The sequence below is a fragment of the Corythoichthys intestinalis genome, chromosome 12, assembly GCF_030265065.1.
Source record: "Corythoichthys intestinalis isolate RoL2023-P3 chromosome 12, ASM3026506v1, whole genome shotgun sequence".
Classification (NCBI taxonomy): Eukaryota; Metazoa; Chordata; class Actinopteri; order Syngnathiformes; family Syngnathidae; genus Corythoichthys; species Corythoichthys intestinalis.
The window spans coordinates 48,862,401-48,884,186 of NC_080406.1; the positions used below are offsets into that span (position 1 = coordinate 48,862,401).

The 21,786-nt window shown below is 38.8% G+C and overlaps 1 protein-coding gene across 2 annotated transcripts in view; it reads right to left on the reverse strand.

The window, feature by feature from the left end:
• LOC130927130 (inactive dipeptidyl peptidase 10-like) overlaps window positions 1-21,786 on the reverse strand; it is a 262,038-nt gene that overhangs the window by 129,797 nt on the left and 110,455 nt on the right. Inside the window, exon 1 of one of the 2 annotated variants that reach the window (XM_057852709.1) lies at window positions 15,564-15,843. The exons of the other annotated variant lie outside the window; for it this stretch is intronic. Coding sequence (XP_057708692.1) covers window positions 15,564-15,620 — 57 coding nt within the window. The 5' untranslated portion in view covers window positions 15,621-15,843. Of the gene's footprint in view, window positions 1-15,563; window positions 15,844-21,786 lie in introns of those variants that run through there. 2 annotated transcript variants of the gene reach the window in all.

Genomic DNA, 21,786 nt, shown 5'->3' on the forward strand with positions numbered 1-21,786 from the left:
AAATTTTATTTTCCAATATGATATCAGTGTCATTGAGTTATTAAAAGAAAAATAAAACAAAAACACTTCATATTTACATTCTTCGGAATAGCAATTGTAGACTTGCAGTTTTTGAGTATTGAAGAGTCCGAGTCACCTGATTTTGAGAATCTGCCGATACTGAGTGCCGATCTGACACCGGATTTTTTTTTGTTTGTTTGTTTTAACAAAAGTTCTAAACATGTTACTGTCCCCTAGTGCCGCCTTCATAAAGTGAATTATTTTTAAACAAGAATAGCGTGGAAAAATGCTTGTCCTGATTAAATGCTAAAATGAATGAATCCACTTACACATTGACGCTCATGATGCTGAGAACAGTCTCTCTCTTACACAATGAGTTGCCAAAGCACACCTATCCAACGATCTAACGATGATTGACACATTTGTGGCTTTGAACCTAGACCTACCAAGCTCCTCTGGCAAGAGCAAAGCTACAAACCTGTCAATCATCATTAACTTTAAGTACCGAAAGGCCCCACTGCTTGGCAGGAGGGAGCTGTGGCACTGTACGAACATGAAGCAGAAAAACATACATATCTTTTTTGAATTAAAAACCCGATAGTTTTCATTCGATTCTGGTCCTCTGGAAAATGGCGCAATCGGCCCAATTTCCAATCACCTGATCGGATTGCGACATCCCTAATTAAAGTTTTTCTCGATTGCTTTGGTACGTTTCTCAGATCAGAATTGAAATTCTCAAAACTACTTGTTCAATCCTCACAACATGTCGCACCAGTAGCAAAACAACTTGAATTACCTGCAAAAGCCAGTTTTCCGTGCAAAACAGTTCGACAATCGCTCAAAATTAAATTTCTGTGTCAATGAACATGTCAGTGTTAGAATTATGTTCTTGTTTCATTGTGTACAGACCAGACAGTCAAATTTAGTCATGTTCTCAATTGAACAGTTACTCTGGTCGAAGGATCTGATGCTGAAGATGGTGAATGTAAATTTTGATGAAAATTGCAAGTTACACCTTTGTGTGTGGGAGATTGATTGCAAGAGACTGGACAAGATTCAGTTGACACCTTTATTGTTTTTATAACCTTTACAGAACATGTCATTGCAATACAGAAAGAAAAAGACAGCACAAACAATCAAATATAACATAAAAGTAAAATTAGAAATGTGAACATAAGACAATCAGCACAACTAAACAAATGCTGTCAGGATTATTCACCCATTCTTTCAACACATATTGACGTTCCTCTCTGTTTGGCCACAAATTTTCAACCACTTCACAACGGATGTCCTCTCTTGCTATACAGCGTCAAGAGAATCTTTTTGAATGGCTTACCTAGCCTCTGCAGGCATCTGTTGTTATGTCACTGCATGCTGAAGTCATGGCATCCAGGAGTTTCATCTGATTGTGAGGCTGGCGATCGTACACTTGCCATCTCCATGTGGAAAAAAAAATTTCTATGGGATTGAGGAATGGGGAGTATAGTGGTAGGAACTTCATTACCATTCTGTTGTAGGTTGCAAACCATTCCCTGATTATGTTGGCGTGGTGGAAACTCACATTGTCCCAAACTATTACAAATTTCGGCAGGTTAAAATAAGTTAGAGCGGGGCCTCTTGGGGCCCATCAGGCCTTGGGTGGGGTTTGTTGTCCCTTGCCGGTGGGGTTGCCCTGGTCTCCGGCGCTTGGCGTAGCACCTGTTCGGGGTGCGGGGTGGTTGCTCGGGCGGCAGGGGGAGGGGTAGTGCGTCCCCTCTTTCCATCCCTTAAAGTGATCCTCCACCTTAAATACATGTAGGCTCTAATAAACAACAATTGTTCTCTTGTACTAAAATATGTTGTTAGAAACACATAAAATGTTGAATCAATAGCAATATTTTATCATTTTTAGTACATATTTTGACCGATAGTTGGCGCCATGTTTTGCGGGCTCGCAGTGATGACGCAAATGGGATGTTTTCAAATGTGTAGCGTGTACAACAATTGCGTATTGCTGCCTAAACTCGCTTAGTAAAATGCCACGATGTGCTGCTTTTGGATGCAATTTCCAGTCAAATGGTAATAAGTGGAGTGACGTGAGTGGTCAAGGTGGAATTATTTTTTTTTTTTTTGCGAATAAATGTGCATAAGTGGACGCTTCTCCCCTTTTTGGTCCCTGTATGCTCATATCCTACCTACCATGCGTTACAACTGGCGCCCGAACATTTTTCCTGGATCCTCAGTCAAGTAAGGGATCCGTCTAATTTCTGGATCCGACGGTCCCACCGCGGCTGCAATATTGGTTTCGGATCTGTCTAGTTTCTGGATTCGTCAGTCCCACAGCGGCTTTTGGGATCAGTCTATTTTGTGGATTCGATGGCCTGATCGCGGTTGCAACATTGCCGTGAGATCGGTCTAATTGTAGGTGTTCAATGTATTTCTTGTTGTTGTTTGTGTTACTTTTCTTTCTTTTCTTGTGTTTCTTTCCTTTTCTTATATTCCCCCATTACCCTTCCTGTTTGCAGCTTTGTCATAATAAACGAGGTATGTTGAATGATCACAATGGGAGTATGTCATACTCTCAATGTGAAACATTAAAACTGTTCAGACCAACCGGACACTTAGACTTCCATTCTCCATGTCAAACAGCTGAACAGGACAGGTTTAAAATAAATAAATAAATAAATAAATAAATAAATAAGTTTTGTAAAATAAGTAATGAAAATGCTCAGAAATAAGCACACACATGTTGACATATTATGACATGTTCATCCATTTTGCATGTTAAGGCTTATGCGATGAAGTAATGACGACATGGTGTGGGTGGTGAGACTATTCAATACAAACCCATGATAATCCATTTTGACCATCATGGCAGATGCAACTGATAATATAGGAAACAGCAGAGAATTGTACAAAATCATTTCCATTGATGCACAAAAAGTTCTGCAACTTGCTCAAAGGTATGAGAAACTGCTTTTTTGATGTGCACTAGTTATGCGATGTTGTGAGAATTGAACAAGTAGTTTTGAGAATTGCAAGTCTGATCTGAGAAACTTACCAAAGCAATTGAGAAAAACTATAAAATATTACATTTTAGTGGAAAATAAGTAGTCCACCTCTCCACAGTCATAATTATTATTGACCAAAGCCTGACTTGATGTGCTTGATTTTTTTTTTTTTTAATTGTGGCGAGAAAATAAAGGCCATAATTCCAGATTTTACTTTGTGCGGAAAAAGTGTTGGTTTTTTTTCCCCTTTATTAAATAGTTATTTCGTCATCGCTTTGACTGGATAGCTGGTATGGAAACATCTGTCAATCAAAGATGCTCGATTCTACACAGCTATTGTCTGTGCTTCATTCAGCTAGGCGCCTTATAGTCGAGCACGCTCAATCACGTGGAAATTACAGTATATATATAGACAACGATGATTCACCGGTGATGAGCCAAGAAACAAGCTCAAGAAGAGTTGAATTCCTCAGCCATAAAATCTACAACTGGATAAGAGAATCAGTTTTAGCCCCCCCAAAAAACCTAAATCCTCACAATCGAGCTCACAGCCCTAATAATGGATACATCCATCGACCAGCAGTCAGAACAAAGGATGGTAACTCTATACATCAGCATCCCCTTCCACAGTTCAACAAATGTTTTCAGCACTTAAATTCATTTTTACATAGTCATGTTATTTCCCCCTGCAGTGCAATATCAGAATCATATGCAATTAGAAGCAGATGACTGCATTCCAACAAATGAAACCGCAGGCTGCAGATAAGACTCCAGCCATTTGCGCACAGTTGAAAAACAGATGTCATTTATCTAGAGAAATAAAATTGCAAGAGCACCTGACTTCCCTTACAAAAGAAAAAAACTCGTTGACATGGAGTTGAGTACATGTGGACAGGAAATTGTTTCTCAATGTGAGGCTAACAAGTGGAGTTGCAGTTTTTCATACCTATAGGTGCCGACGAACGATTCAGCAGGCAATGAGCTGTAAAATTGTGAGTTGAAAAAGCATTAGGACGAGGATGAAAAGTCAAGAGGAAAGCGACAGCCACACACAGCTGATATGTGCTTGTTTTGCATCTGATTTAAAGCCAGTCTATTGACAATCATGTAAATTTGAAATTTGGGAAAATGGGAGCTGAGAGATTCGATATTGTGTGACATAAAAGTGCTGCAATGTTTCATGAATATTCTGTGAATCCCTGGAGATAAAAGGAAAGACAACACCTACTGCAAATGACCTTCATGTAGAAAAAACGGTTGCTCAAAGTCTTTAAGTATGCAAATCGCACATTTCTTAGACCTCTGACAATGCAGAAAATAATATCTCAAAAAAAACAAAAAAATTCAACGCTTACGGGTGCAGCCATTTTGCAATGTCAGTTCATTGATGGACACAGGTGCATGTGTAATTGAGTATAAATGACATAACAAGGAATGGAGGGCAATTTGGGATACTTACATTTGATTGGCTAAAATAGCCCCTGCATTGTTAAAATATCTGCCCACCTGTCAAGTGGCCACTTCCTTAAAATACTTGGTAACATTCGTGTTTTCCTCAACTATTTCACATGATTAGTTTAATAAGTTGCCCTAGCACAAGGGAATGCAGTCGCGATGGCGAACCCACCACCCGTCACAGTCCCCAAACACTTAAAATGCATATGACACCAAAAAGCATGTCTATTTTATATTTCACGCAGTGTTTTATGCTCCAGAATGAAATGGAACGCTTGGATGTGTGTGGAAGCCATCGTTTTATATATTCAATTTTTGAATCCCGTGCCATGAAAATGAGTGACTTCTGGCTCCAGTTTCGGGTTTTGAACAAATGCAAACGTGACGTCACCCAGGTGAGCATCTCACAACACAGCATTGCTTTATAGCATGGAGATGGACTGCGGATTTAGCTGATTTATTTTTTGCATCATGAGCCAGCCAAACGACTGCAGGCTTTTGTAGCTGCACCAGGGAGAGGCGTGTGAGCCTTTTTGGGTTTCAAAAGGTTCTCATTCACTGCGGATATTGGCCAAAACAAGCCCTACTTCTGTGGGACCATCGGACTTACGAGGAAGTGAGTAAACATTGTGTTTTGTATTATGTCAAATACTGGGATCATGGCACACGTTTTAATACGGAGGTGGCTTGCATTTTGTGGCTGACATCCTTGTCCACCGAGATTGCCACTCGGCTGACGACCGACGGCTTGTCTCACATCCCCCCGCCGGGACAGCGCTATACTCGGCTTATTGTCCTCTTCGTGTGCCCGGTGTTCTGTCAAATTTTCTACCCAATCAGAAATGACAAATTTGTGTTAAAAATGGCCGCGAATACAGCGATTATAAAGTAAACACTACAAACTTTCTTTATATAAAGGACGATTTACTTTTAATCATGGACGGACATGTAGAAAAGTTCTCCTCAGACACATACTGCCATGTTAGCTACACAACAACTGCACGCCACTCTCTCACTGTTAACATCTTCGCCATGTAGATAAGCATTTATTTACGCTATATTCATGTGGACCATGTTGTGCTCCTCCGACACTGGCCTGTTTGTCCGGCGGTAATTCTCCAGCTGCTTCCCCGGCAAACATGCTCTCTTGCCCACAGCAGGGGACAAGCTGTAACTTGCTCGCCGCCGGACGGGTTGCTGATCGGTGAAGACAATCGACAACCCTGCAACCGTGTGACATGGTCCGGGGTAATTTTGAGTGATTTTTCGCTTCGAAAGCCAAGAATAGACTTTGAAACATCACTCGGTTTGGCTTAGCATGTCGGCTAGCTGTCACGCCTCCTGGTTTGTTTACATTCTCCGAAGCCAGGGCAGGGAATTGACAAAAGCCGGACTAATTCCGGTGGCATAAAATATCTTTCGGGAGGGTTGACAGAAAAGGTGAAGTCGACAGTTTCGACAATTATGGAGTAATTTTGCTATGTCGTACTGAATAAATGCATTTTTAATATTTCATATTTCATTTAGCACAAGACTGTTATTTGTCATGACCATACCATTTATTTAGCAAATGGGGAAGAATATCCTGTAAAAATAATGGAGTAGAGAGACTGAAACAATGACATTTTGCGGCTCTCTTCGTCACATTTTCCCCGTTCTGAATAATTCCCTCTCAATGGGCTGAACTCTAAATCAGATGAAACCATGACCCTGCCGACATCATCCTCCTGTTGGGGACGCTAGAGCCCTATAATGGTAAGTGTGGCTAAATGGCAGATGAAAAGATTAATTTCTGGTCATCTGCGCTTTGCCAAATTGTTGTATATAGTCAAATAATCTCAAAATATGATTGTAATTCATATAAGAATGCTATTTAAGACCTTTTTTCTCCTGTCATAGGCACTTTAAGGAAACACTCTAGTACTTGCCTCGAAGTGATTCATGATAAAATAAAAAAAACATACAGGGGAACTAACTACCTTTGATTTGCTTAATTTTCTAATTTTAACTATTGGTCGATTTTAGGTGGTGAACTGTTTGAAGTTTATCGATATTTGCGTTCAACAAAACCCCTTGTCAAACTGTATTAACTAGGGCTGTCAAATTTATGACGTTAACGGGCGGTAATCAATTTTTTTAAATTAATCAAGTTAAAATATTTGACGTAATTAACGCATGCACGGAATGACCTGTTCATGCGTTGCCTCAAACAGTTTACAATGACGCTGTTTTAGCACATTGAGAGCGAACAGACAGATAAATGCAAGTGGACACAGGCGTTTGTTGGACCGCACCTTTTATTGGCTTAAGTTTTGGAAGCCACTACTAACAGTCATGGTTGACCAACATCCCATCATGCATTTGGCCAGAACAGTTAAGTCGCTACAGTATCATTTAGTGAAAGCACAACAAAAATAATATTCCTATCTTTCAAAAAAATAATGTTCACAAAAAAGAAAAGCGCTCAATGCTAAGAGAACTGACATTCCCACTCAAAATAGCTATGCAAAATTTACATAAAACTTACTCAGACTTAGCCTTGGCTAGACCTCTAATTAATTTAAAACTTGCCACTGACACCTTGTGATGTATTTCAATCACTTTTGCGTAGTTAAAGACACTGTGGAAGAACGGCAGGGAGCCCGATGTGACTTTTTGATTGAAAATTTTACAAATGTTATTAAAACGAAAACATTAAGAGGGGTTTTAATATAAAATTACTATAACTTGTACTCAAATTTATCTTTTAAGAACTACAAGTCTTTCTATCCGCGGATCCCTTTAAATGAAAAAATGTTAATAATGTAATGCCATCTTGTGGATTTATTGTTATAATAAACAAATACAGTACTTTTGTACCGTATGTTGAATGTTTATGTCCGTCTTGTGTCAGATCTTTCCATTCCAACAATAATTTACAGCAAAATATGGCATATTTTAGAGATGGTTTGAATTGCGATTAATTATGATTAATTAATTTTTAAGCTGTGGTTAACCCGATTTAAAATTTTAATCGTTTGACAGCCCTAGTATTAACATTTATATCAAGTCTTGCAACCACAAGAGAGATTGCATTTGATGAGAGGTCGATTCCACTCAATTAATTTTCGACAAAAAAAAAAAAAAAAGTTTATCTGTGGTGTTTGCCTTTTTCAATTCAACAAATGTCATATCCATAATTTTCATCTGTTTTTGAAATCCCCAAATATATCCGTGATTTTCAAGTAATCATGACGTATTCGCGCGAATAAATTTGAGACTATTTTCTAAACATAATGAATTGTTTTTTGGCCAACACAATTTGCCATAACATTAACATTCTGTATTACTGAACGATATTGGGAAAAAATGATATTGGGATTTTTGGGGGCTTTCGCGATATCAAAACTAGAAGAATTTTCGCCAGATGACTTGAATGGCTCCGTTTGGTTGGCTTACCATGACCACTTTGTATTCATATAACACTGTTTAGTCCAGGCTAAGGGGGCTCATCTGTGAATGATGAAGATTGCTGTATTTAAAAAGGATACCTAAGGCCATGTAAAAGCATCATATATCATGTATAAACATAGCATAACAACAACAATAAAAGAAGCTCACCCACAAACGCCACAAAACATTTTAGGGCACAAAATGAAGCGCAACCTCCACACACCTCCAACTGGCAGAACTGCATCTTCAGTTAGCAAAAAGCAAAAAACATACGCCTTGAAAGGTGGAAAAGCGCTATATAAGTATAACACCATTTACCATTTACCATTGGTCGACGAGCACGACGCTTTGAGGAAAAATCTCATGAATATCCTGCAGACAGATCCTGTCACGTCACCGGTGGTTCCTTATGAGCCACCAGTATTGCCGCCAAGCGTCCCAGCTTGGAGCTGTCCGAGTAGGATCTCCCCAACGTAACGTACGATGCGACCATCGTGGCCAAGGGTCTGACTAGAAAAGGATCGCGTTGCAGCCTTAACGTCAAGGGTGGACTGCCATAGGGGGAAATCGGTAAAGTACTAGTACTACTACTCAAAAAAGGCCTCGAATATGCGGAAAATGAAGACAACAACTCGGCGCAACAACATTGGTTGCGTGTAAAACCATAAAAGCTTGCTTGCTTTTATGAAACAAAACACGTTTGTGTGTTCAAACCAACCCCCGCAACCCAACACACACACACAAAAAAAAAACTAATTGCACATCCTGCGATGGGACTATTGCGCATTCACACATTGCGATGGCGATGTTCAAACGATATATTGCGCAGGCCTATTCTGTATACACAAATCAATGACAATACAAATCAGTTACAGCAAACACAAATGCCTTGACTGAGAAAATATGACCCTTACAGGGAATACTAAGCACTTAAATAAATTAATTAATTAAATTAATTAATAAAAATATTATTTGTCACCGTATAGAAATAGCACAGGCCTTGGAATAAATAGAAACTAGAAGTCTGAACTGTACCAACGCAGAAACTGTAAAATCAGAAACAGTCGGAATTTTGTGGGTCAAACGCAACCCACCACCAAGAAGTGAGACGATACTGTAACTCCAGACTTAACCTTGGCAATGTTAATTGTAGCAGAGGTATTAATGAGTCTTCGTTCTGCAGATGGTAAACGAGGTAACTCTGCAATATTCTTCCTCACATATTATTTAAAGACCCTTCAACCAATTCCTCTTTTGTTATTACTTCAGCATGTGCATGCAACTTTAATGAAGAGTAGCCCTGGTAAGTGCCTGTCATCAAGTTATGTATACAGACTGCGGTTGACAGGGACTGGGATAGAAATAGCTTTGGCACGGATCAGTCACTAACACAAACATGATGCAAGCTTCTTGGAAAAAATACGTATTAAATGATTTTATGGTTGTATCATGAAGGCTGCTTATGGTCTTGTGTGTTTAGGGTCAGAGAAATTCTAGCAAACAAGTCTAAAAATATCCATGGAAAATCAAAACTGATTCCTCATAAGTAATTTTTTTCCCCAACTGCCAACAAATGTATTACCACTTAAAGAGCACACGACACGAGAAAAAAAGTCTTAAATGGCATTATTATGTGAATTAGAATCATATTTTGAGACGATTCGAATATATACAACAATTTAGCAAAGCACAGATGACGAGAAATTAGTCTTTTAATCTGCCGGTTAGCCACGCCTACCATTATAGGGCTTTAGCGTCCCCAACAGATGGATGACGTCAGCGGTAGACTGGGCTCATCGGTTTTACTATTCAGCCCATTGAGGGGGAATTAGTCACAACGGGGAAAACGCGACGAAGAAAGCCGCAAAATGTCATTGTTTCAGTCTCTGTACTCCAATATTTTTACAGGATATTCTTTTTATCCAAGTATTTTCCCCCAATAGCTATATAAATGGCTTGAGAAGGACCAGTCAGCCCGTCGAGGGGGAACTATTCACAACGAGGAAAACGCGACGAAGAGAGCGGCAAAATGTCATTGTTTCTGTCTCTTTACTTCAATATTTTTACAGGATATTCTTTTTATCCAAGTATTTTCCCCAATTGCTAAATAAATGGCATGGTCATGACAAATAACAGTCTTGTGCTGAATGGAATATGAAGTAATAAAAATGCATTTATTCAGGACGACATGGCAAAATTACTCCATAATGGTCAAAACTGTCGACTTCACCTTTACTGTCGCACCTCCCGAACGATATTTTATGACACCTAAATTGGACATATGTCATTTCCCTTCCCGGCTTTGGAGAATGTAAACAAACCAGAAGGCGTGACAGCTAGCCGACATGCTAACCCGAACCGAGTGATGTTTCAAAGTCTTCGAAAGCGGAAAATCACACATAACTATCCTGGATTATTTGCATTTACATGCCTATCAATGATCAAACGTAAGTAGTCCTTCATTTAAAGGAAGTTTGTAGTGTTTACTTTGCAATCGCTGTATTCGTATTTGACATAATACAAAACAAGATTTTTACTCACTTCCTCGTAAGTCCAATGGTCCCACAGTAAATATCCACGGTGAATGGGAACATTTTGAAACTCCAAAAAGGCGCATACGCCTCTCCCTCATACAGAATGATTTTTCTGGTGCAACTGATGCCTTTTTTTAAAGGGAACCACAGATAGAAAGACGTAGTTCTCAAAAGACAAGCGTTATTATGAGTTAAACTAATTAGTTAATTAGTTTAACTAGTAGGTCGTCATTGTTGCTGACGCCGCAGGGCGGTGCCGTCACATGGTTATGCTGCCGGGCTTCCAGAGTATGACTCTAGCGACATGAACATGTCGTCTGTTCATCACTTTCAGTTTGAAGCCGAGATAAACATTTATGAGCATGAGAGCACTGTCGATATTTCACGAAACGTGCAGCAAAAGCAAATTGAACAGGAAAGACGGGATGAGACAAGACGAGAGCAGGAAAATAAACGGTAATCTACCAAAATGTACTACACCGGCAAAATGTCCTACAAGAGGCGAATTTGACACCCAAAGTACTACTGTGCACTTTCAGCTTGTTTTGTTTAGATGCATAGAGACAGAACATTCTAAAGATGCCTTAAGAAAATACTTAAACGTAGTAATATCAAATAAGGGTGGTTTAAATATGCTACGTGACTAATGTGGTCAACAGATCAACAATCTGATTTAAAGCTACCACATGAAAACACAATACTTAGAAATATGAAAGGGAAATATATGCAAAAAGTATTTTGAGGCGATGAAAAGGTAATAAAAGATTCAATAAAAACACAAATAGTAAGTACTCGCCACTTTTAACCGATGAGCGCATGTGTGAGACGTCTTGCCGCGTAGAAGGAATTGCAGTAACTCGGTAGTATTCGTCGAGTGACAGTGACAATCTACATCATCACTTCAACCATACATAAAACATGGCGCCCTCCGTAGGTCAAAGCATGTACTAAATATTATAGATTTCAATCAATGGCAATATTTTATGTTTCTCTAATAACACATTTTAGTAAAAGAGAACAATTGTGGTTTATTGGAGCCTTCAAGTCTTTAAATCCGAGGTTTAATAACACTGGAAGTCCCGGGGGGGGGGGGGGGGGGGGGGGGGTTGCCTATAAAGAAAGACCAGAAATGCGTCAAATGACTCTGATACCAAACTGACTACTTGGCTTTGTCAAACAATAGACCACTCAAACAAGCAATCAAGCAGACAACCCCCCTACACACGCTGCCTAGGTGTGAAGGGGAGGGTTTCCCTCTGGATAGCTACAATTAGCATCTTGAATATTTGCAAATCCAGGGCTCCCTTGGCTTTGTCAAACACGGAGATGGCCTGTTACCGTGTTCTACAATATGATTGACATGGCAGCACTGAATCATTTGTGTTGTATCAGGCATGTACCAGAAGGCAAGAGAGATGGGTATACTTCTTGGTAGGTCTTGCAAAGGAATTGGTTCACTCTCATGTGGGCGCAAAGAAGGCGCAGAAGGAAACATTGCTTCGGCAACAACCTCCAACACCTAGCCCCGGGAAAAGGGCGAAGTGTCGTGTGTCACCACATAAATAATGTTCTGTTTTGTTTTTCATTACACTGTCCCTTGTAATGTATATATATATATATATATATATATATATATATATATATATATATATATATATATATATATATATATATATATATATATATATATATATATATATATATATATATTGTTGTCTTTTACACATATGTTTGTTTATTGAATAAAAAGCTTTTTTGTGCAAAAAATGATTTGTGTTGTGCATCATCAGCAATCCATCATATGCAATATGACAATTATAGCTCCATACATACAAGAAACAATGCAACTAAATATTCAGAGAGATTGAGACAGCTGTTCTTTTTCAATGCTGTAATGTCAGAGAGTCCTCCGCAAACAGGCAGCCCTGCCCTTCGAACACTGAAGATGCAAATGGGAGCAATCCAACCCTGTAGTTTTGCGAGTGTGAATGGGAATGACTAATGAGGACCTCAATGCTCGCAAAATACACAGCATGCTGATTAGAGTCAGATGACCCTTCTCTGGATACAAAAGTGATTTGTATCAACTGATCCACCCTTGGTAGTTCTAGTTAAAAACCAAGTAGTGAATGTATTTTTGTTTGTTTTATTGTTTGTTTAAAGTGATCCTCTAACTTAAATACACGTAGGCTCTAATAAACCACAATTGTTCTCTTGTACTAAAATATGTTGCTAGAAACACATAAAATGTTAAATCAATAGCAATATTTTATCATTTTTAGTACATATTTTGACCGATAGTTGGCGCCATGTTTTGCGGGCTCGCAGTGATGACGCAAATGGGATGTTTTCAAATGTGTAGCGTGTACAACAATTGCGTATTGCTGCCTAAACTTGCGAAGTAAAATGCCACGATGTGCTGCTTTTGGATGCAATTTCCAGTCAAATGGAAACAAGGGGAGTGAAGTGAGTGGTCAAGGTGGAATTATTATATTTAGTGAATAAATGTGCATAAGTGGAAGCTTCTCCCCCTTTTTGGTCCCTGTATGCACGTACCCTACCCACCACGCGTTACAACTGGCGCCCGAACATTTTTCCTGGATCCTCAGTCAAGTAAGGGATCCGTCTATTTTCTGGATCCGACGGTCCCACCACGTCTGCAATATTGGTTTCGGATCTGTCCATTTTTTTTGATTCGTCGGTCCCACAGCTGTTTTTCGGATCAGTCTATTTTGTGGAATCGACGGCCTGATTGCGGCTGCGATATTGCCATGGGATCGGTCTAATTCACGGATCTTCGAGTGAGTAAAAAACGCGGATTTGGATTACTATTGCTATCTTTTATGTTGACTATTCTTTGTGGGAGTTTTCCCCAAATAATACTAAATAATTAAAGCACTATGGCACGCTACAGTGACGACAGTGACTCTGACATGGACCTCACAATAATGTTGGAGTTCATCAGAGAACGCGTGTTTGCGTACTGCTGAGCTCCCGAGTGAAGAGTGGTCAAGGTGGAAATATTATTTTTTTGTGAATAAATGTGCTTAGTGTGCATAGCTTCTCCCCTTTTTGGTACTTTTATACCCGTATCCTAGCTGCCACGCGTTACAATGTACAAGACATGGATTACACAAGGTGTGCTCTTTGGCCTGTACTGTATGTAAAGCACACGACAGCTCTGGATGCTAACAATCTACATAATTATTTTGGGATAAGTTTGAAAACGCAATATGCTTACCTTGAATATCTGCTAATAAAACCGGACAGCTTACACTCTCGCTCCCAACCGGAGTTCCCAACAGGACTCTCTCGCATCACCAGTTTTGCCCAACTTTTGTCTTATTAGGTATTTGCTGCACGCATTTTTCCCTGAAGCTCGTCTTGTGAACGACCGACATTGCTGTCCTGTTCTTCACTTTTCAGATCTGGTTCAAATAGGAAGGGTAGAACTGACGACATGTTGGGAAAGCTAACGAGTGACAAGCTGGAATTTCGGCAACGGCACCAGTGACGTCACACGCTGCGACTTAACAAGAATGGTGACCCATCACTTAAAATAATTTTACAAACTTTATTAAAACAAATACATTAAGAGGGGTTTTAATATCAAATTATTTTAACTCATACTAACATTTATCTTTTAAGAATTACATGTCTTAAAAATAGAGGATCCCTTTAATGTTTTACTTATTTTTGTTGAACATTGCATGACAGCAAACCAAATTGGCAATTTACAGACACTATCAAAGGAGCTCGAAACCACCATACTTGGACATTGCCGTTCAGTCCCAAATAATTACAAAGCATTTAACCTCCTGTTTAGAAAAAAAAAAAAATCACCAAATAAGAAATATTTACGCCGTAGTCTAGTGTCACAACACTTAACATTAATTGTTTACGAACTAACACTTGGGTTGTGACATATTATCGATAATTTGAAATGCATATGCTCTGTCATGTGAGAGCCTCGAGGGGAAGAATTCTGCAACATCAACAAACAATTATGTAAAGGCCCCACTGTAATGGTAATCAAACAGCTGCATCACTGAGCAAGTTAACACCGCTTCCGTGCAATATCGCACGCAATCTTCTGAAATGGCCAATAGGTTGTCTTCACTGAGCATCACAAAACAGGGAGAAAATTCTAATCCAATTTTATTATAAGATTCAAGGCAAAGTAACTTCACAAGGAAGACGTTTAGATTTCCTCCAAAAAGGCTCCAAGCCTCAATTAAATCCAGAACACCCAGACAAATTTGTCCACCTCTCAGAGGAAATGGCACTGTGAAACAGATGAGCGCTGAATCATTTGTAAAATTAGGGAACGGCACATTGACCCAAGTTACGAATGCCTGATGGGACCTCGAGAACATTTAGAGAAAGCAAATAATTAAAAGTGAAGAACTGGGTGAGGGGAAAAAAGTCTAATTATCCAACTGCTCTCGCCATCCTTCTAATACAGCAGGAAAACAACAGTGGAAGATTCCACCTGAGTAGAGGTATCTTAAACATGACAAATTAACCCTTCAATTAGAGTCCACTGAGTGCTTTCTGAAGGTGAATGCCGACCCTACTAAAAAAAAAAAAAAAATCCAGCATATGCTGGTTTTTGTACCAGAAAAACCAGTACCAAAACACAACAATTTTTGTATTTTGTTACTGGTTTTGCTGATAGACAAACCAGCATATGCTGGATTTGTTTGGAGAAGGGGTGCATATACTATGCTGTATTCCCATCCAAAGTGAATTTTCCTCGAATGTTCCCTCCCAAGGTGTCGGGGGCAGCTGACAGGAGGCAGCGGCTGAATTACAATGCGTCCTGCGCATGCAGTCCCCCCCTCAGCCGATCAGCACAGTGCACGGACCCCATGCGTTTAACATTCATGTTCACTTGCTACAGTTTTGCAGCGCACAGCTGGCGAATGCGTGACGATGGTGAATGCTGAAACGCGCCAGCGTAATGGAATTAGCTGACCTGTGTTTAAAAATATTCATGTTGATTGTAGACTGAATGTTATTCGGTAAAATTGTGTTTTCGTCCATATAAAAGAACTGAAAGCCATCTGGTGCGATGCACGCTGCTGAAATTAGAGAAATGCGCTTAAAATAAATTCAACCTTTGCGGATGAAATCAATTCCACTTGCCCACCTCATCCTGTTGGGGTTGATTCTGCCTCTGATTCGGCTGCTCCTTGGTCGCTGTCATGATAAACTCCTCGGGATAACTCTCGATTTATCAATGCGGGGAAACGGCCAGGTCCTTGGATACGCGTAGGGGAAGATTGAGCTCGCCTCCTCATCAACTGGATGGTTACAAGTGCGAAAGCTGAGCAGGGTGATTTCGTCACCAGCGAATTGTGTAAGGCGCTGGAGAGAGCATCTGTGGAGAAGCCTACGCCGCCCGCACGCTCAGTCACTCACATCAGCCTCGTCGGAGGGAGGAGAGTTTGGATCCAGCTCGTTACCGAATCAGAAAAGCCGACGTGAAAACACCTCGCTGCCTTATGGGGCGTTAGTAAGTTTACTCTGGGGTGTGTCGGCCTCTCGGAGAAGGTATGAGAGCGAAAGGAATATTAACATTAACATGTGACAGTGATAAACGTCCAATTAATAATAATATTTTTTTTTAAAAAAACTACGAGGACCAACTGTAAATCAAGGGCGTATATAGGTTTGGTCTCAACATTGGTAGGGATCATATAACAGCATAACCTACATGTACACTTTTTGCTCGGGATAGGTCATTAATAAGACCAAACAGATTGGGTGAACGGGGGTTTTGTTTTGTGCATGTTCAACATGACTTATTGAGTTGTGTTGTTGTGTTGTGTTGTGTTGTGTTGTGTTGTGTTGTGTTGTGTTGTGTTGTGTTGTGTTGTGTGAGCAACATATGAGGTTATGCAGCACCATAATATTTGGTTCTATAGTTTCCAAAAGAGTTCACTACATTTCTCACAGTTTAGTTAACGTTAGCAGTATAAAACACAAAGAGCAGGACACTTCTCTCGAAGCAGCTTCCTTCTCGAGTTTTGCAAGTTTGCAAATTCACACAGTTTAATGTTATATTAACTGTGATACAGGTCGGACTTTTAGTAGCAAAACTTGTGGTGTGTTCCCCACCTCCACTACATTGACATCTTTTTATATTACTTACAGTGGCTGCTGCTGGCCGGGGGGGGGGGGGGGGGGGGTAGACCCTTCTTATACTGGTCCTTTTCAAAAAATTTGCATATTGTGATAAAGTTATATATTTTCTGTAATGTATTGATAAAATTGAGACTTTCATATATTTTAGATTCATTACACACAACTGAAGTAGTTCAAGCCTTTTATTGTTTTAATATTGATTATTTTGGCAAAAAAGTCAAGAAAAAACTAAAATCACCTATCTAAAAAAATTAGCATATCATGAAAAGGTACTCTAACGAAGCTACTGACCTATTATCTGAATCAACGAATTAACTCAAACCCCTCAAAAAGATTCCTGAGGCTATTAAAATTTCCCAGCCTGGTCCATTACTCAAAACAGCAATCATGGGCAAGACTGCCGACCTGACTGCTGTTCAGAGGGCCATCATTGACACCCTCAAGCAAGAGGCTAAGACACAGAAAGAAATTTCTGAGCAAATAGGCTGTTCCCAGAGTGCTGTATCAAGCCACCTCAGTGGGAAGTCTGTGGAAAGGAAAAAGTGTGGCAAGAAATGCTTCACAACTAGAAAAGGTGACCTCACCCTGAGAAAGATTGGGATTCCAGACCTTGGGGGACCTGCAGAAACAGTGGACTGAGTCTGGAGTAGAAACATTCAGAGCCTCCGTGCACAGGTGTGTGCTGGAAATGGGCTACAGGTGCCGCATTCCCCAGGTCAAGCCACTTTTGAACTTGAAACAGCGGCAGAAGCACCTGACCTGGGCTACAGAGAAGCAGCACTGGACTGTTGCTCAGTGGTCCAAAGTACTTTTTTCAGATGCAAGCAAATTTTGCATGTCATTCGGAAATCAAGGTGCCATAGTTTGGAGGAAGACTGGGGAGAAGGAAATGCCAAAATGCCTGAAGTCTCGTGTCAATTACCCACAGTCAGTGATGATCTGGGGTGCCATGTCAGCTGCTGGTGTTGGTCTACTATATTTTATCAAGGGCAGGGTCAATGCAGCTCGCCATCAGGAGATTTTGGAGCACTTCATGCTTCCATCTGCTGCAAATCTTTATGAAGATGGAGATTTCATTTGTCAGCACGACCAAAACCACTGGTAAATGGTTTACTGAGCATGGCATTACTCTGCTCAATTGGCCTGCCAACTCTCCTGACCTGTACCCCATAGAGAATCTGTGGGATATTGTGAAGAGGAAGTTGAGAGACACCAGACACAACAATGTGGATGAGCTTAAGGCTGCTATCGAAGCATCCTGGGCCTCCATAACACCTCAGCAGTTCCACAGGCTGATTGCCTCCATGCCACGCCGCATTGAAGCAGTCATTTCTGCAAAAGGATTCCCGACCAAGTATTGAGTGCATAGCTGATATAATTATTTAAAGGTTGACTTTTTTTTGTATTATTGGTCGGATGAAATATGCAAATTTTTTGAGATAGGGATTTTTGGGTTTTCTTGACTTTTTTGCCAAAATCATCAATATTTTTTTTTTTTTTTTTTTTTTTTTATTTCATTTCATTCCAGGCAGTTACATTCATCTTCACAAATACAGATCTTTGCTTTCAAGAAACAACAGAGACAAAAAAAAAAGACACAAAACAAAACAAAACAAAATGCCTGAAAGGGAGTGGGACGAAGAAAACTTATTAAATCCCACCCCGATTTCTCAATAATCATCAAAATAAATAACTATTTTCCTGCAACCTGTTTCTGTTTAGTTACATAGAATACATCCTTCCCTGACACATGTAACGGGAGGGCCGAACCCTCAATATCGATTCCCTTAGTCAAAAGAGAGAAAAACAAGAACAACAAACCCAAAATATGTGTATATATATATATATATATATATATATATATTTATATATAGATATGTGTGTGTGTGTGTGTGTGTGTGTGTGTTTGTGTGTGTAAATATATACAAATACACACACACTTATATTGCGTATATCCATACCAGTATGGTAAAAAGACCTACATAAACAGTGATGTACATTTAAGACCCTTCCTGAATATACTTAGACCAAATTAATTGTTTATAATGAAATTTAAATATGTGAATATTTTTACACTCTCTTAGTGATGAACTCAGATTATTCCATAATTTAACTCCTCTTACAGACACACAGAAGCTCTTACGAGTCGTTCTAAATCTAGGAAGTACGAACTCCCCGTAAGCTCTTAAATTGTGAGCTCTTTCACGAATGGTGAAATGTGTTTGTAACTTTGCGGGTAATGTGTTGTTGAAAGCTTTATATAGAATTATGGAAGTGTTGTAATCGACTAGGTCTTGAAATTTAAGCAATTTAGATTGAAGAAATAGTTCATGGGTGTGATCCAGAAATCCAGTCTTATGAATGATGCGAACTGCTCGTTTCTGTACTATGACTAAAGGATTTGTCGTATTGCGATAGGTATTCCCCCACACTTCCACACAGTACGTAAGATATGGGAGAATCAAGGTACAGTACAGAATACGGAGTGCATTGTGATCAAGATATATTTTAACTTTGTTCAAAATTGAAAGGCTTCTTGAAATTTTGGTTTTTATATGTCTGATGTGGGGTCTCCAAGACAGTTTGTCATCAATTATATCTCCCAAAAATTTATTCTCACTAACATTTTCAATTTGTATACCTTCAATACTAAATGTTGGTTCTGTATCAATTTTTGCATTCCCAAAAACCATTGCTTTAGTTTTACTTATATTCAATGATAATTTATTTATATCCATCCATTCTTTAATCAAGTTTAGTTCCCTGTTCACGGTAGTTACAAGTTCAATGTAACTATCACTACTGTAAAAAATATTTGTATCATCTGCGAAGAGAATGAGTTTTATAACTTGGGATACATTAAATATATCATTTATATACAAAGAGAAAAGTTTAGGCCCCAACACTGACCCCTGTGGAACCCCACATGAAATACCTAGTTTATTTGATGAATAAGAGCCGATGTTGACATATTGCTCCCTGCCTGTTAAATAACTTTTCACCCAGTCCCCAGCTACCCCGCGAATACCATATTTTTCTAATTTTTCAAGTAAGATTGAATGATTTAATGTGTCAAAAGCTTTCTTGAGGTCAACAAAAATCCCAACCGCATATTTATTCTGGTCAAGTGCATTAGTAATTCCCTCTACTGCCTCAATTATTGCCATTGAAGTAGTTCTATGCGTTCTAAACCCATATTGTCCTGCATTTAGTATTTGATGTTTCTCTATGAACTTTTCAAGTCTAGAATTAAAAAGTTTTTCTAAAATTTTTGAAAATTGTGGCAATAGAGAGATTGGTCTATAATTTGTGAAATTGTGTTTATCGTTGCTCTTGAATAATGGTATTACTCTAGCAATTTTCATTTTTTGAGGAAAACAACCAGACTGAAGTGATAAATTACAGAAATATGTTAAGGGCTTTACAATGGAAAATATAATCTTTTTTACTACTAACATGTTAATATCATGATAATCCACAGATGACTTACTTTTACATTTTAACACAATATTAATAATTTCCTTGTCGTCTGTACATGTGAGGAACATCGAAGATGGATTTCTTATAATCGTTTTGTGACAGTTATTAACAGTATGGCATGGAATTTCAGCAGCCAACTGAGGGCCAACATTTGTAAAAAATTTATTAAAACCATCAACGATATCATTCATGTTATGGATGTTCCCATATCCATCGGTAAAATAATCAGGATATGATCGAGCTGGAGATCCTTGTTTAATTAAATGATTTAGTGTATCCCAAGTTGCTTTCATATTATTTTTATTAGCATGTAATCTTTTTTTATAGTACACTTGTTTACTTGTTCTAATGATGTCCGTCAACTTATTTTTGTATGTTTTATATCTCTGTTCCGCCTCTTTTGTTTTTGCTTTGATGAACTGTTTATATAAATTATTTTTCTTTTTGCAAGCATTCATAATTCCTTTTGTGAGCCAAGGACTTTTTGTCTTTTTTTCCTTGATACAATATTCTTTAACAGGACAATGTTTGTTGTATAAGAAGGTGAATATATCTAGAAAAGTATCGTAGGCACGATCCGCATTGGATTCACTATAAACCGGGCTCCAGTCTTGCTGTGCAAGACTGTAATTGAAGGCATTTATTGTTTCTTCATTTAATATTCGCTTGGCTATAGTAACCACTGTATCTTTTTTTATCTGAAGATCACAATCATATATGGCAAAAACCGGTAAGTGGTCAGTTATGTCACATAAAATCAGGCCACTATTGACCTGACCATCCATGACATTGGTAAATATATTATCTATAAGAGTGGCACTGTGTGATGTTATTCTACTTGGTTTTGTTATTGTTGGGTATAAAGATGAACTATACATTGTGTCAGTGAAATCATCAATGCTTTTGAGTTTGGTTGGATTTAATATGTCAATATTAAAATCCCCGCAAATGAATAACCGTTTTTGATTCACAGAAGAAAACAATTTCTCTACCCAACAATTGAAGTTATCAATACTTGAACTAGGTGTCCGATATATGCAACTGATTATAACATTTTTCTGTTTTTCATTTTTTATCTCAATCGTTAGACATTCAAATATTCCATCAACAGCTAAGGTCATATGCGTTACAACATTAAATTGTATAGACTTGTGTATAAATAAGGCTACCCCACCCCCCAGTTTGTTCTGTCTGTTCATATATCTGAATTCATATCCATCCAACCAAAAATTTATACCTTTGTCAATGTTAAGCCAGGTTTCAGATATGGCAATAACACTAAATTGGCAAGAGAATTGTTCCAAGTATTCCTTAATGGACCCAAAATTCGTATACATACTTCTACTATTGAAATGTATTATTGACAGCTTGCCCTTTGTTTTGATATTTGTTCCATATTGTTCGCAAGAAAAATAATTACAATTTATAACAAAGGAAGAAAAAAAATTGTATTCAGGGTCTATAGAGATATCTTGATCTGCTGTGTTGTACTCACTATATGTTTCCAGTTCCATTTGTTTGTGATGGAAGATTGACTTCAACCTGTCCATGTTATATGATTGATATTCTCAGTGCATGCTGTCAGTTGTACTTGTCTAGATCTTCCATGCTCTTCACGATCAGTACCTTGGCTTCCTCTGGTGTCCCGTTCAGCTTAACGTAGATCTTACAGTTTGTTACCCATGTGTGTTGTATTTTACCCTGCTTTTTCAGTTGTCTTGCCTTCCTCGCGATGTCTGCGTTCC